This window comes from Moschus berezovskii, chromosome 3, assembly GCF_049115385.1.
Source record: "Moschus berezovskii isolate FMDL1 chromosome 3, NW_MosBer_1.0, whole genome shotgun sequence".
Lineage (NCBI taxonomy): Eukaryota > Metazoa > Chordata > Mammalia > Artiodactyla > Moschidae > Moschus > Moschus berezovskii.
In genome coordinates, this window is record NC_142462.1 from 80,209,923 (window position 1) to 80,226,435 (window position 16,513).

The 16,513-nt window shown below is 40.0% G+C and overlaps 1 protein-coding gene across 6 annotated transcripts in view; it reads left to right on the forward strand.

Moving 5' to 3' along the window:
* OSBPL3 (oxysterol binding protein like 3) overlaps positions 1-12,797 on the forward strand; it is a 211,202-nt gene extending 198,405 nt beyond the window's left edge. For all 6 annotated transcript variants that reach the window (XM_055421004.2, XM_055421002.2, XM_055421008.2 and 3 more), the window contains 3 exons: positions 877-1,003; positions 2,641-2,763; positions 9,184-12,797. In XM_055421004.2, the coding sequence (XP_055276979.2) occupies positions 877-1,003; positions 2,641-2,763; positions 9,184-9,280 (347 nt within the window). In that variant the 3' untranslated portion in view covers positions 9,281-12,797. The remainder of the gene's footprint in view (positions 1-876; positions 1,004-2,640; positions 2,764-9,183) is intronic.
* Positions 12,798-16,513: the final 3,716 nt, after the last annotated feature.

A 16,513-nucleotide genomic window follows, 5' to 3' on the forward strand; every position in this document is an offset into this window, starting at 1 on the left:
CCAGCTCCCAAGACCCCCAGGGTTCTGGGTAGTGGCAGCTGGGCATGTTGAAGCTGCACAGTGGCCCAGCCCTTTGAGAAGTGGAAGCAGCCTTGTGCCCTGGGCCTGTGTAGTCTGGGCCTGTGGAGGGAGGGGCAGCCTAATGTCTCTGAATCACCTTCAGAGTCATTCCTCCCTTTGCTTGAAGGTGGTGCATGTTTGCAGCTGGGCAGCTCGCTGATTCCATCTCTAAAATAACAATAGTCCAACAGCCTTGCTTCGTTTAGTCCCGTTTTCTCTGTCCCCTTTGGTTCTGACTGACAGTGTTTCTGCCGGTATAACCCCATCTCTATTCCTGGCTTCTCCTGAGATGGTTTAAAATTAAAATATGTAAGATTTGGAGAGGCCCCGCATTGAGGAAAGGAGGAGCAGAGATGAAAGTAAAGTATAACATTTATTGACCTCTTGCTATGGCTCCAATGCTATTCTAGGTACTAGACAGTTTCAGAAGAATTTGACATCTCTTAAATGAAAAATGGATTCTCTAGAGTGAGAGTCTTGTTAGTAAAAATGGACCTGGAGTTCTTTTCAGCATGCTTATTTTTGTAACAAATTATTTTTATAACTTAAAATTCTATAGAAACATTTTGATATTTAACAAATTTGGATTGCACAAAGAAGGCCTTAGCCTTGTAGGCAGAAGGAAACTTATAGAAATGAAAATTTATAGAGAAAAATTCAGAACCTCTTTGTAATCCAGAATGTTTGAATAGAAATGGAAGAGTTTAGAGCTGAGAGAGAAAAATTGTAGCAGGTCTGAGATGAAAAAGGTGAAAGAATTAAGATGTTATGTGAATGCAATTCAAGTTAGAGATGAACGATCTCTCTTTCTTTTAGATCCCATGCCAAAAGGCTATGAGCAATATTATGGCTTCACACAGTTTGCACTAGAATTAAATGAAATGGATCCATTGTTAAAGTCTTTATTACCTCCTACCGACACTCGATTCAGGCCAGATCAAAGGTAAGGATATTTTTCAGGTCTTTATCCTCCAGAGATGTGAAACTCTTTATAAAAAGGCTTAGTAACATCTTCTAGGCCACCAATGGAGCCTAAAAGAGAGAGATTCTGTCACCAAGAGTAGAAGTCGAGGGGGACTGTGAGCAACGTTGTGGAAGGAACAGAGCCCAGCTTAGAGCAGCGTGTGGCATGACCTTTATTCACCAGTAGATTCCCATTTCTATTGAAATACATCTTTTAAAAGTTTTTTAAGAAAGAGTTTTATTACATATAGTAATAAAAAATACACTTACTCTGTACTTGAAAGAATAAAAGCATTCAGTTCCTTGGCCCTTGAATTTAAACTGTTTCGGTGCATTGAAATCTAACTTCTGATCCTTGGTTTGAGGCTGTGTGACATATGCCAAGTCTTTTACCCTTTCTCAATCTCAGTTTCCAACTCCGTAAAATGGAAGGCATAATGTCTCCCCTATGGCCTATGTCTTTAAGACTCAAAACCTAGGGGAAAAAAGATAAAATTTCACTTCATTTTAAAAAAACACAGCACCCTTCTTCATGGTAAAATAAATAAAATGTATACCCAGAATCAACAGATTTATGCCTGAGCAGCTTACTTCATTACTTGTTTCTAGAAATCAAGATCAATCCATTTGGGGGAAAAAAATAATAGACATAGGAAAATGAACAGTTCACAAACTAGGAAGTGCAGATATCTCCTAACTATATGAAATGATGCTGTCTTGCTCAGAGAAATGCAAAAATTTAAAAACCATTTCTTTACCCATCAGATGGCAAAGACTCAAAGGTTTGATGCACTCTGAGGGTACAGGGAAGAGGCATTCCAGTACCACTGCTGGTGGAAATGTAATTTGCTAGAATTCCTGTAAAGGGCAGTCAGTAATAGACATATTGCAAACTCACCTTTTTACCCAGCAATTCCAATTCTAGAATCATCTCCTTATAGATAAACTAACACATGTGCAAAATGGCAATTGTACACAGTCCTTCACTGCAGCATTGATTATAACGTAAAAAAGATTGAGACCACCCCAAATATCTATCAATCAAGAATTGTTTAAATAAATTCAGATATACCCACATAACTGAATATTATATATCTATTAAAAAATGAAGAGATCTACGTACTACCAAGAAAGAGCTCCAAGACATATTGCTAATTAAAACAAAGCAAGAAAACAGAAACCAAACCAAGAAAGTATGCACAGTATGTGTAGCCTGCTTCCATTTATGTCCTAAAAGGGAGGTGAGAATATATGTTAATGTTTGTTTATATATGAATAAGAAATTTCTAGAAGGATGCACAAGAAACTAGTCATAGTGGGTTACCCGTGGTGGGTGGGGTAGGAAAGAAACAGGTAAAATTGAAGACAGGAATGAAAGGGAGATTTTGCCCCAAATTCCTTTTTATAGGTATAAGTTTTTGAACCATGTCTGTATCACCAGTTCATAACAGTGTCATTCCTCACTACTTCCAAGTGATGTTTAAAAGTTGGGGAGGTGTCTTATTTGTATAGGAGGGTATTCTGAATATCCGGTCTGCACATGTGCAGTTCTGGTAGTAATGATGGTTCTGTTTCCTTGGCATTTGTATTCCTTCATCATTTCCCTTAATGTCTCAGGTTTCTAGAAGAAGGGAACGTAGAAGAAGCTGAAATACAAAAGCAGAGGATTGAACAACTTCAGAGAGAAAGGCGGCGGGTCTTAGAAGAAAATAAGGTGGAGCACCAGCCGAGGTTTTTCAGGTGTGTGAGTGGTGGGGTCCTATGGGTCATTGTTGGCAGGTACTGGCGACACCTGTTGCTTCTGGAGTGAGGAGAGTAGATGGGGTGTCCCCTCTCCATGAGAGTTCTCAGCACTTTCCCTGCTTCACAGTGGTGACATCTCTTCTTTGTAAGGGCTGGACTTTGTGTGGACACGGCCTCCCTGCTCAGTCGTCCTCCTTTTTTTGCATCCCTTGCTCTCTCCCTGTGCCTCTCAGCACCTCCCACAGGGCTTCGCAGAGAAGTGCCTAGTAAGAGTTTATGGGAGAAGCAAAGAGACCAACCAAACCCAGCTCCCAATACCAGGCCAGTCTGTTCAGTCTGGGTCTAAGATTGGTTTCTCTGCACCCCATCTCATGAGTACAGGGCTTCCCTGATAGCTCAGTTGGTAAAGAATCCACCTGCAATACAGGAGACCCCAGTTCAATTTCCTGGGTTGGGAAGATCCCCTGGAGAAGGGATAGGCTACCCACTCCAGTATTCTTGGGCTTCCCTTGTGGCTTAGTTGGTAAAGAATCCTCCTGCAATGCGGGAGACCTAGGTTCGATCCCTGGGTTGTTGGAAAGATCCCCTGGAGAAGGAACAGCTATCCACTGAGTATTCTGGCCTAGAGAATTCCATGGACTGTATAATCCTTGGGGTCTCAAAGACTCAGACACGACTGAGTGACTTTCACTTTCTCATAAGTATATTCTATACAGTGATGGAGATAATTAACCATCATCAAACTAGAAATTCCAGGTACTAATTCTTGAATAGCAGAAGTTCCAATATACTGGGGCTTAGATTTGGAACATTTACTATCATTTAAAAAATAACTGGCTAAAAGGCTCTTATTAAAAATAGGCTGAAAGTTTAGAAGGGACATCCAAGATCGTCCGCCCTTCACCTCCTCTTTTAACTGAGAAGAGGTGAAGGACCAGGGGACATAGGTGATCTGTGGAAGGACCCAGTGGACTGTCCCAGACAGGGGCCTGGCTCTCTTGACTACAGGCCAGGGCTCAATATGTTTCTGGGTTTTTTTATTTGTTCATTTATTTAAAAATCAACATTAAAACAAGCACATATAGCAAAGCAGCCATTTCTGCCCTGCCTATTACCCCCAGTCTTGTTTTCAGGATTTTGTTGTTGTTCACAGGAATTTTTTGTTGTTATGATTTTCAAATGGGCAACAGAAACACTGTTAGGAGGCTTTAGCAACTAAACTATCAGCTGCAGCAATAAAATAATATATCTCCAAAACAGGAAAATAGCAACAAGTTATGTTTTATCTCCCAAGTATAATACTCTTTCCCCTCAAGTTGGTGTGGATTTTGATCACACACTAAGGATATGAGTGATTGAAGATCAGTACAGTAGATTTTTATCCTGGAATATTCATAGCTTCATTTAAACATTTAATGAATAAGTTTCCTTAAATTATTTTTTTCAGAAAGGCAATGGATAGGTAAATGGATAGACTAACATACCAATCAATTGGTTTTACTAATATTTGTTAAAGAGGTTCATTACAGTATTTTTAGGATCATTAAATATTGTGGGTAACCAAACTGTCTCAACTGGATAAGGAGATTGATCAACTTGACCTGATATGAAAACCTTAAAAATCTTCATAAAGTCTATGGAGCTCTATGGGAAATGAAATAACATTTAAATGCAAAATATAAAATGTTACCGAGGCTGTTGCTTCAACGATGTAAGAATTCTGTCTGGAATAGAGAAGGACTGAACACAGTGGCGGCTCTTTTTGTTTTTGATTGTCTATAACGTTATCAGAGTATTGGATGTGGCAGGTAAAAATGTGAGGAAAGGTGGGAATTGTTCAGCAGTAGCAGTCCTGAAACTGTCCCAATTAGAAGCTGGCAGAGATGACAGAGAGGGAGGAGTATTGGGACTTAGATGTTTCCATTGACACTAAGGAGTCACCAAAGTATCAATGGAAATTCCAAGTGGAAACTACAGCTCTGGCAGCTTTAGTCATCTTTGTTTCAAAGAAAAATATCTGATATGCAGATTGACTTATTTTAAACACATCCCTTTATTGGAATAAGGAAACATTTGTGATAAAAATCCAAGTTCCTCTTATGGTTGCCAGGATAAGACTGGGGGTAAGAGATAGTTAGGGAGTTGGGGATCGACATGTATACACTGCTATATTTAAAATGGATAACCAATATACCTACTGTATAGCACAGGGAACTCTGCTCAATGTTTTGTGGCAGCCTGGATGGGAGGGGAGTTTGAGAGAAAATGGATACATGTATACGGCTCCATTATACATACATAATCCATTATACATGGATTATGTATAATGGATTATACATGTATAATGTACTCAGTCAGCTGAGTCTGTTTGCTGTCCACCTGAAACTATCACAACATTGTTAATTGGCTATACCCCAATACAAAATGAAAAGTTTAAAAAAAAAACAAGGTTCCTAAGAATGTGGATAAGGATAAATACTCACTCCTCACGTTTTCTAAAACATGTGACAGTATCAGTCAACATTGCAAGCGCACATACTCTTTGACCCAGATGTTTTAACTTACAGGAATTTTTAATATAATAAATCTCACACATATCCAAAATAACATATGTTTTGTTTATAATAGCTAGAGGTTGACAAAACAGTGTTCACCAGTCAAGTACCTGTTAAATCATGGTCCATCCCCACCATGGAATATCATGCAACTGTTTAAAAAGGAAACAAGGAATTCCTTTTTGTCAGAGAAACCAAACTTTCCCTGCAGAGGACCAATGGTGAATATTAACTTTGCAGGGTGTGAGGCCTCAGTAGTGATGATTCAACCCTGCTGTGCAATGCAAAAGCAGCAATAGTCAGTACTTGAATGAACAGGCATGGTATGATCCGATTAAATGGAATTACAAAGATAAGCCAACTCTTGGATTTGGCCCTTAAGCTATAGTTTGCTGACCTTATTTTGACAATGGAAAAGGATTACAAGTATATATGTTATGCAAAAACTTAAGGGGTATGACACCATCCAGGGCTACCATTGTATGAAAAAAAGGAGAAGAGTGGAGCATACATGTGCATGCATGCAAGCTCACACACATGGAAGTTCTCTGAAGGAGTGAAGCTGCTAAGATTATTGTCCTGAGGAGAACCAGGAGGCTGGGAGTAGGATGGAAAAATTCACCTCTCCACTCTTTTGAACCTTTTGAATTTGGGTCTATGTAATATCGAGTGTTATACAATTATACAGTGGAAGTGACAAGCAGAGTCAAAGGAATTAGATTTGAGAGAGTGTCTAAAAAACTATGGGCAGAGGTTTGTGACATTGTACAGGAGGCAGAGATCAGGACCATCCCCAAGAAAAAGAAATACAAAAATGGCAAAATGGTTGTCTGAGGAAGCCTTACAAATAGCTGAGAAAAAAAAAGAAGCAAAAGGCAAAGGAGAAAAGGAAATATATACCCATCTGAATGCAGAGTTCCAAAGAATAGCAAGAAGAGATAACAGAGACTTCCCCAGTGATCAGTGCAAAGAAATAGAAGAAATCAGTGCAAAGTAAACAGTAGAATGGGAAAGACTAGAGATCTTTTCAAGAAAATTAGAGATATTAAGGGAACATTTCATGCAAAGATGGGCCCAATAAAGGACAAAAGAGTATGGACCTAACAGAAGCAGAATATATTAAGAAGAGGTGGCAACAATACTCAGAAGACCTATACAAAAAAAGATCTTCATGACTCAGATAACCATGATGGTGTGATCACTCACTTAGAGCCAGACATCCTGTAGTGAGAAGTCAAATGGGCCTTAGAAAGCATCACTATGAACAAAACTAGTGGAGGTGATGGAATTCCAGTTGAGCTATTTCAGATCCTAAAAGATGGTGCTGTGAAAGTGCTGCATTCAATATGCCAGACAATATGGAAAACTCAGCAGTGACCACAGGACTGTAGAAGATCAGTTTTCATTCCAATCCCAAAGAAAGGCAATGCCAAAGAATGTTCAAACTACTGTACAATTACACTTATCTCACACACTAGCAAAGTAATTCTCAAAATTCTCCAAGCCAGGCTTTAGCGGTACGTGAACCAAGAACTTCCAGATGCTCAAGCTGGATTTAGAAAAGGCAGAGGAACCAGAGATCAAACTGCCGACATCCATTGGATCATTGAAAAAGCAAGAGAATTCCAGAAAAACATCTACTTCTGCTTTGTTGACTATCCCAAAGCCTTTAACTGTGGATCACAATAAACTGTGGAAAGTTCTTAAAGAGATAGGAATACCAGAGTACCTTACCTCCCTCCTGGAAAATCTGTATGCAGGTCAGAACTGGACATGGAACAACAGACTGGTTCCAAATTGGGAAAGGAGTAGGTCAAGGCTGTATACTGTCACCCTGCTTATTGTCACCCTGCTTATTTAACTTATATGCAGAGTACATCATGAGAAACGCTAGTCTGGAGGAATCACAAGCTGGAATCAAGATTGCTGGGAGAAATATCAATAACCTCAGATATGCAGATGACACCACCCTTATGGCAGAAAGTGAAGAAGAACTAAAGAGCCTCTTGATGAAAGTGAGAGAGGAGAGTGAAAAATTTGGCTTAAAGCTCAACATTCAAGAAACTAAATAATGGCATCCAGTCCCATCACTTCATGGCAAATAGATGGGGAAAAAGTGGAAACAGTGGCTGACTTTATTTTTCTGGGCTCCAAAATCACTGCAGATGGTGATTGCAGACATGAAATTAAAAGACGCTTACTCCCTGGAAGAAAAATTATGACCAACCTAGACAGACTATTAAAAAGCAGAGGCATTCCTTTGTCAACAAAGGTCCGTCTAGTCAAGGCTGTGGTTTTTCCAGTGGTCATGTATGGATGTGAGAGTTGGACTGTGAAGAAAGCTGATCACCGAAGAATTGATGCTTTTGAACTGTGGTGCTGGAGAAGACTCTTGAGAGTCCCTTGGACTGCAAGGAGATCCAACCAGTCCATCCTAAAGGAGATCAGTCCTGGGTGTTCATTGGAAGGACTGATGTTGAGGCTAAAACTCCAATACTTTGGCCACCTGATGCGAAGAGCTGGCTCATTTGAAAAGACCCTGATGCTGGGAAAGATTGAAGGCAGGAGGAGAAGGGGACGATAGAGGATGAGATGGTTGGATGGCATCACCGACACAATGGACATGGCTTTGGGTGGACTCTGGGAGTTGGTGATGGACAGGGAGGCCTGGTGTGCTGTGGTTCTTGGGGTCTCAGAGTTGGACACGACTGAGAGACTGAACGGAACTGATGCAATTGAAAGAGGAGAGTGAAAAAGCTGGCTTAAAACTCAACACTCAAAAAGCTAAGGTCATGGCATCCGGCCCGATCACTTCATGGAAAATAGCTGGGGAAACAGTGGAAACAATGAGAGACTTTATTTCGTTGGGCTCCAAAATCACTGCAGAGGGTGACTGCAGCCATGAAATTAAAAGACACTTGCTCCTTGGAAGAAAAGTTATGACCAATCTAGACAGCATGTTAAAAAAGAGACATTACTTTGACAACAAAGGTCCATCTAGTCAAAGCTATGGTTTTTCCAGTGGTCATGTATGGATGTGAGAGTTGGACTGTAAAGAAAGCTGAGCACCAAAGAATTGATGCTTTTGAACAGTGGTGTTGGGGAAGACTCTTGAGAATCGCTTTGACTGCAAGGAGATCCAACTAATCCATCCTAAAGGAAATCAGTCCTGAACATTCTTTGGAAGGACTGAAGGTGAAGCTCCAATATTTTGACCACTTGATGTGAAGAACTGCCTCATTAGAAGAGACCCTGATGCTGGGGAAGGATTGAAGGCAGGAGGAGAAGGGGAGAACAGAGGATGAGATGGTTGTATGGCATCATTGACTCTATGGACATGAGTTTGAGCAAGCTCTGGGAGTTGGTGATGGACAGGGAAGCCTGGCATGCTGCAGTCCATGGGGTTGCAAAGTGTCGGACATGACTGAGCGATTGAACTGAACTGAACATCTAGTCAAATAGTGAACCAAGGCTGTTAACTCTAGACTGTGATGATTTCCAATTCCTTTCCTTTTTACTGTTAATTAATTACTTGATTTGAACAACCTGATTGATTTGCAGCATTTACATAGTCATACTAAAGGTGGTGGCTGTCATCCCAGCCATATATTCTGTACCCTCTCCCATTTGTCTTGGAAGTACCATTTCTCACAGCCTGTAAGTTCGAGAAGCTGAAGTCAGAAGTAGCTAAACAGTCCAGTTCTGGACCACAGGGACAGGGCGTGCAGATGCAAATGATAATCTGGATGGGCAGCAGCAGGGGAGGGGTGGAGGGCTGTGCAGGGCAGAGAGGAACTGAAAAGGGAAATAGAGACATGACAGTCTTGTCACGAGCCTTCAACGAATTCTTTCACTTTCACAGGAAATCCATTGATGACTCTTGGGTGAGCAACGGCACCTATTTGGAACTTAGGAAAGATTTTGGTTTTTCCAAACTGGACCATCCTGTCTTGTGGTGAAAGAAGAAAGAACAAGACATCTTTGTGCTTCTTCTGCATTTGCTTTCTGAAGCCACCATCTTGTGTCTATATATTTAAACAATATTATCTAGAATGATCACTTGTGCATCTTAGCTTAGCGTTGTATTTAAGTATATATTTTCTTCAGTAGGTTTCTTTACAATTTCAAATGTTATCATGATTGTTTATATGAATGTAGAACACCTTGATATTTCTTTTTATATGTAAACTATTTAATAAAAAAGACTGAATGTTAATGTGTGGGTTAAAAAAGAAACCTTAACACTAATTTTCCAAAGGTTAGGAAAATTCTAATTAAATTTATGCCTTATAAAATTAGGTTGTAAAGAAAATCCATCTCTCCCAGGTGCATTAAGAAAAAAGAATACCTATGGTTACTCACCCATGCATAAGCTACCCAGGTTTATTTTGGTAGCCCAGGTATCTTTTTGCCTCAGACAGCTTTCAAATTGCTCACACAGAACAGTTCTGCTGATGCTGGAGTATGAAGAGTACTCGTATTTGCGTTTCAGTGACTGGAGAGAATGGTAAAGATTAGTGAGATGCATGGTTTTGTATAATATGGGTGTGGTACCTTCTCGAAGAGGGAAACATTTGAAGTCATCCCTCCCTATAGTTTCATTGCCTATGTGCAAAATCATACAGAGAAAATGTTGATAATTTGAGAAATCCCTATTTATTAAATATCATAATGAAGTCCCAGGCAGACAGTAGGAAATTTCTCCTTAGAGTTAAATTCATTACAAGTTAAAAAAACTGTTTTCCTACTCCACCCCAACCTCTCCCACTATTTGCCCACATCTCTGTTGAGTATGGAATGACCCAATTTAGTGTTAAAATACGCAGGGCATTCCACCTGGCAGTTTGACTTTCCAGAAGTTTAATAAAGTAGCTGATTGTTTTAAGTAACTCAACACATTTTCCTTAAATACTGGTTTGGTATTTTCTACCTCTTAATAAGCAACGTATTTTAGATCTTGTATTAAAAAGTTTGACCATCTGCCTTATAGAAAAATGTAGAGAATTGAGTTCTTTGTGCTGTGTTCTGATAAAGCTTTAAATGTCTTCTTATTCCCTTCCTACACTTTCTTCTTAACTCTTATCACTCATTTGTGAGTTTTGCAGCAGTCTTGAATGATACAGATTATAACTACCAAAAGGAGAAACTTTGCCTTTTTGAATGTGTTATTTCTGATTATAATAATAGAATATGTGCAGTAGTTGAATTCTGTCATCAAAGCAGTTCCAATTTCTGCCCATATTACTTTAAAACCAAAGCTTGAGTTTTAAGCATTTTCCTCTAAAGTCCATAATAATCCTGTGGGATATAAAGTAAAATGATGTGGTAAAAAAAAATTTCTCCAGAAAACACTTTTAGATATTTAAATAACATCAAAGAATGCTATGAGTGAAAAATCAAATAAGTAATGGAAAAAAGCATGCGCTGTTTTTCAGTGTCACACAAACAACTAATTAGAGTATTCCATTTTCAAAATAGAGTTAAAGTGGATCAGTAGCCTTTTGGAATCTGCAAGTAACTAGCATTTTAAAATAATATGCGATTCATTAAATATTGCTTTCATTTCATTCTATTTTATCAAGACGTCAAGATGAACACAGTGAGAATATCATTTTCATTAGAATTCTGAAATTATATCTGAATTCTGCTCACAGACAGGAAGAAGAGACCTGTAGATTTTAAGAGTACTCCAGGGAAAAACAAATCTCATTTTCACAGTGTGAAGGTAAATGTAGAACTTGATTAATACTGACTGCGGCAGAGGTTGGCTCAAAACAAGAACAAAACATGCAGCCTGAATGGATGTAGCTTTGTCATGCGGTCTTTGGCAAGTCTTTAATTGTCCCAGTGCTGCTATTTCAATTGAGCTTATGTTTCATTTTGTAATCACAAGTATCAAGGGACCAAACATCACCTTTGTAGTCATTTGAGATGGGAGTGTGGATGAATTTGAATATGTATACCAATTTTAAAACCTGTTAGTACCCACCGCTATAAAGGGTTTTTCTGACATTTAAATGGCTTGGTGATACATCCTATTATAATCCTTAAATTCCCTTGAGGGGGAAGTAGCATCTTTCTTCCTTCAGTCTCCATTCTCAAAAGCACCTTCTCAACCTAATTTGTATCTCAAGGACATTCTTAAGATGAAGGAAGCAGAAGCATGGCATTGTTTGAGAACTGAGGCAGAATTGACTTTTCCGGATTTTGAGTCTCCCAATTACATAATGTCAGTCACTTCATCACTGAAGGTACACGTTGTAACCTCTATTCCATTCCTGGTCATCCCATCCCAAATGTATGGTGAACTGCACATCTGTTCTTGGAAATGGGACCGTGTGCTGTCAAATTTCCCACGTTACACTGCAGGTAATGTGGTGCTGTTGCCCCTGCTGGTTGTCCCAAGCTGCAAGAGATGCTTTCCAGGAAGGGGCCACAGTCTCCTGTGTAGCCAGGCAGATCACTCCCTCCCCAGGTCCCAAAGCCTAGGATGGTATTTCCTGGAATCAAATGTAATAATCAAAGCCTAGTGTGGCTTCTTTCTCCATGTCATTCACCTCCTAGAAGCCAGGCTGGTTCTGGTACTAACTAAACAGACGGAGTTCATTTTAGGACAACTGTGATTATCCCCACAGAATGCCCAGACAGCCCCCACGGCCTTATGTGCTTCCTATTGACTCTCTGGGAGAGTAAAATAGACAAACCATTAAAAAAAATAAAATTTACTTCATTTGGGCTGCTGCTTTTCTCACATACTATTTTTAATTACTTCCAGTAAATCATTGACTTGAGCTTCAAGCACTGTCCTGTGTTTTCCAGATTTATGATGAGTGACCTTGTCCTACCATTAATAATGTCAATACTAAAAGAAAAATGATAAAAGTTTCTATTTGGTTGTTGAAACTTGTTGTAGATCTAAAACTTATTCTGTAAGTTCTATTATGCCTTCCAGCTATCATAGAATTTCCTCAGACCTTTTAGTTATGAATAGGAGCAATAAGCAGTCGTATTGACATAATTTATTTCAATGTCTTTAATTTTGATATTAATATTGGCATAACTCTATTTTTGCTACCAAATGATAGCTATTTTCATGTGCTCAATTTTCCCTACATTGTATTAATCTGTTACTTGGTGTTTGTCTCTATTTTCTCTTTTGGAAATATAGACCATATAAGTATCTGCAAATTGCAGCAGTCTGAAATGCAGACCATTTTCAGGAACTTTGGTTTTGAGGAATGCAATGATCAGGGGTTGTTAATTTATTTGTCATGATATTTTATCTTTGTCTCTTACTCTCAGAGGATACTATTTTTTTTAATGGATTTTGTAAATCTTTCATCTAACTGTTTATAAGATTATTTTCTGTTTAAAATTCCAGCCTTCCACTCATCCGCCCAGGCCTCCCCGAAAAGCTCTAATTTGCTTTTCCCCCACGTGTAGCTAGTTGACTGAATAAACAACATGGCAAAAGGCTGCCCCTGTTGTTGTGTTTCCAGGTTAATGGGCATATGTGGCTGCTGATGGGACAGAGCAAGACTCTAGCTGAGAGTCTTAAGGGAGAAACACACATGATTAACTAAAGTGATGGGGTTGGAAATAAAAAAAAATACCTGAGGACACAAAGAAGCCTGGAAACTTTGGCAAAAGTTGCCATATTTTTGATCTGAACATTTCCAAGGTATACTGCAAATGTAGGTCCCCCACCCCTGGGACAAGAGCCTCAGGCAGCTGGAGCTCCAGACAGCCCCCAAGAAGCCCCCTCTGTTCAACCCAGCATGTTATGGAATACCATTATTTTTTTGTGTGTCCTAACATGAAAAAGGAAAATGCTGATTACCCACACTAATTTAATGGCCCTGATGAATGGCTGACTCATCTCCTCCTACACCCAAGTTGTGTCCTCTGCAATACCCTGAACACTTAGCCTTCCCTCAAGTTCCATTTGATTTTAGTTCACATGATTACAGTGTCACACATATACTGGATCGCACAGTTACACACATGAAGCCTTTGCCTCCCGCAAAATACTAAAGAGACAACCAGAAGCCACTCATGACCCTTGATTGGATCCTGGCTTAAGAAAAAAACAAACTATCAAATACATTTTGAGGAGAGTTAGTGACATTTGCCAGAGAAGGCAATGGCACCCCACTCCAGTACTCTTGCCTGAAAAATCCCATGGACGGAGGAGCCTGGTAGGCTGCAGTCCATGGGGTTGCTAAGAGTCAGACACGACTGAGCTACTTCACTTTCACTTTTCACTTTCACGCATTGGAGAAGAAAAGGGCAACCCACTCCAGTGTTCTTGCCTGGAGAATCCCAGGGATGGTGGAGCCTGGTGGGCAGCCGTCTATGGGGTCGCACAGAGTTGGACACAACTGAAGCGACTTAGCAGCAGCAGCAGTGATGTTTGCATCTAAGCATCGTGGAATTATTGCTAACTTTCATATATGTATATTGCATTGCCTGTTGATCTGTATCAAACCTGCCATTAAAGAAGGATCAACATTATTCCAAATAACAACACTAAAGGAAATCTTAAAAGGCAACTTCAGACTATTTTAACGTTGACCATTGTTGGAATAGATAAGAAAGTGTCCTATGGTTTCAACTTGAAGAAGACAATGAAATTTGAAGGTACAAGTTCTTGGCCTTTAGTTTATGAACTCAGCTGTATTATCTAATAGTACTGATGGAATATCTGCATTAACATAATTAATGTCCATCAGTGACCGGCAAATCAAGACATCAGGGCCCTAGCTGGTGCCAGTCAGGAGTTTCTTATTACCAACTGATTAGTTGGAGTTTCTTCAGGAAAGAGAAGCCAACTCTGTAGCTCAGGAGATTTTAACGAACAGTCTACTTGTGGACTATTAGCAGGATTAAGGCATATTAGAAACATTGGAGAGTTGTAACCGCCCCTGCAGAAGTTGGAGCTCTGAGGAGAGGAGGAGCTGTAGTGGAGGGACGTTCCGTCTCTGCCAGAAAATCCAGCCCAGAGTCGGGAAGAACTCTCCCAACCTTGGTCTTCTCTGGCCGCCATTCTCCCTGGTGGCTGAACCCAACAGGGCAGGGAGCGCCAAAGTGCAGTGCTCAGGCCCCAGGCCAGGAGGCGGCCCTGGGCCAACAAACAGCAAGCACCTGGACCTTATGTTCACCGCCATCTTCTTGTCTGAGATTTTGGAGGAATTTTCAGTGTGTAAAAATAGGTTTTGGAGCCTTTTTTAAAAAATACAATTTGTTTTGGCTCCCAGTTATCTTCCAAGGATGAATTATGATTAACTGTGCTTTTTAAAAACTGGTTCTCCATGATATTATTGTTGTTGTCACACAAAGTGAGTTAAGGGCAGCCTCTCTTCTTTATTAAATGCCGTAGTTTAAACAGATAGCAACCTGGGAAAGACGTATCAGCTAAAGCAGTGATTTTTTAATTGCCTAATGTGTTGGGCAATTTGATCTCTGGTGCCTCTGCCTTTTCTAAAACCTGCTTGAACATCTGGAAGTTCACGGTTCACATATTGCTGAAGCCTGGCTTGGAGAATTTTGAGCATGACTTTACTAGCATGTGAGATGAGTGCAATTGTGCGGTAGTTTGAGCATTCTTTGGCACGGCCTTTCTTTGGGATTGGAATGAAGACTGACCTTTTCCAGTCCTGTGGCCACTGCTGAGATTTCCAAATTTGTTGGCATATTGAGTGCATCACTTTCACAGCATCATCTTTCAGGATTTGAAATAGCTCAATTGGAATTCCATCACCTCCACTAGCTTTGTTCGTAGTGATGCTCTCTAAGGCCCACTTGACTTCACATTCCAAGATGTCTGGTTCTAGGTGAGTGATCACGCCATCATGATTATCTTGGTCGTGAAGATCTTTTTTGTTCAGCTCTTCTGTGTATTCTTGCCACCTCTTCTTAATATCTTCTGCTTCTGTTAGGTCCATACCATTTCTGTCCTTTATCGAGCCCATCTTTGCATGAAATGTTCCCTTGATATCTCTAATTTTCTTGAAGCTATCTCTTGTTTTTCCTATTCTGTTGTTTTCCTCTATTTCTTTGCATTGATCTCTGAGGAAGGCTTTCTTATCTCTCCTTGCTATTCTTTGGAACTCTGCATTCAGATGGTTATATCTTTCCTTTTCTCCTTTGCTTTTCGCTTCTCTTCTTTTCACAGCTATTTGTAAGGCCTCCTCAGACAGCCATTTTGCTTTTTTGCATTTCTTTTCCATGGGGATGGTCTTGGTCCCTGTCTCCTGTACAATGTCACGAACCTCCGTCAGTAGTTCATCAGGCACTCTATCAGATCTAGTCCCTTAAGTGTATTTCTCACTTCCACTGTATAGTCATAAGGGATTTGATTTAGGTCATACCTGAATAGTCTAGTGGTTTTCCCTAGTTTCTTCAATTTAAGTCTGAATTTGGCAATAAGGAGTTCATGATCTGAGCCACAGTCAGCTCCTGGTCTTGCTTTTGCTAACTGTATAGAGCTTCTCCATCTTTGGCTACAAAGAATATAATCAATCTGATTTCGGTGTTGACCATCTGGTGATGTCCCTGTGTAGAGTCTTCTCTTGTGTTGTTGGAAGAGGGTGTTTGCTATGACCAGTGCGTTCTCTTGGCAAAACTCTATAACTGTGGAAAATTCTGAAACAGATGGGAATACCAGACCACCTGACCTGCCTCTTGAGAAACCTGTATGCAGGTCAGGAAGCTACAGTTAGAACTGGACATGGAACAACAGACTGGTTCCAAATAGGAAAAGGAGTACGTCAAGGTTGTATATTGTCACCCTGCTTATTTAACTTATATGCAGAGTACATTATGAGGAACACTGGGCTGGAAGAAGCACAAGCTGGAATCAAGATTGCCGGGAGAAATATCAATAACCTCAGATATGCAGATGACACCACCCTTATGGCAGAAAGTGAAGAGGAACTCAAAAGCCTCTTGATGAAAGTGAAAGAGGAGAGTGAAAAGGTTGGCTTGAAGCTCAACATTCAGAAAACAAAGATCATGGCATCTGGTCCCATCACTTCATGGGAAATAGATGGGGAAACAGTGGAAACAGTGTCAGACTTTACTTTTTGGGGCTCCAAAATCACTGCAGAATCTGATTGCAGCCAAGAAATTAAAAGACGCTTACTCCTTGGAAGGAAAGTTATGGCCAACCTAGATAGCATATTAAAAAGCAG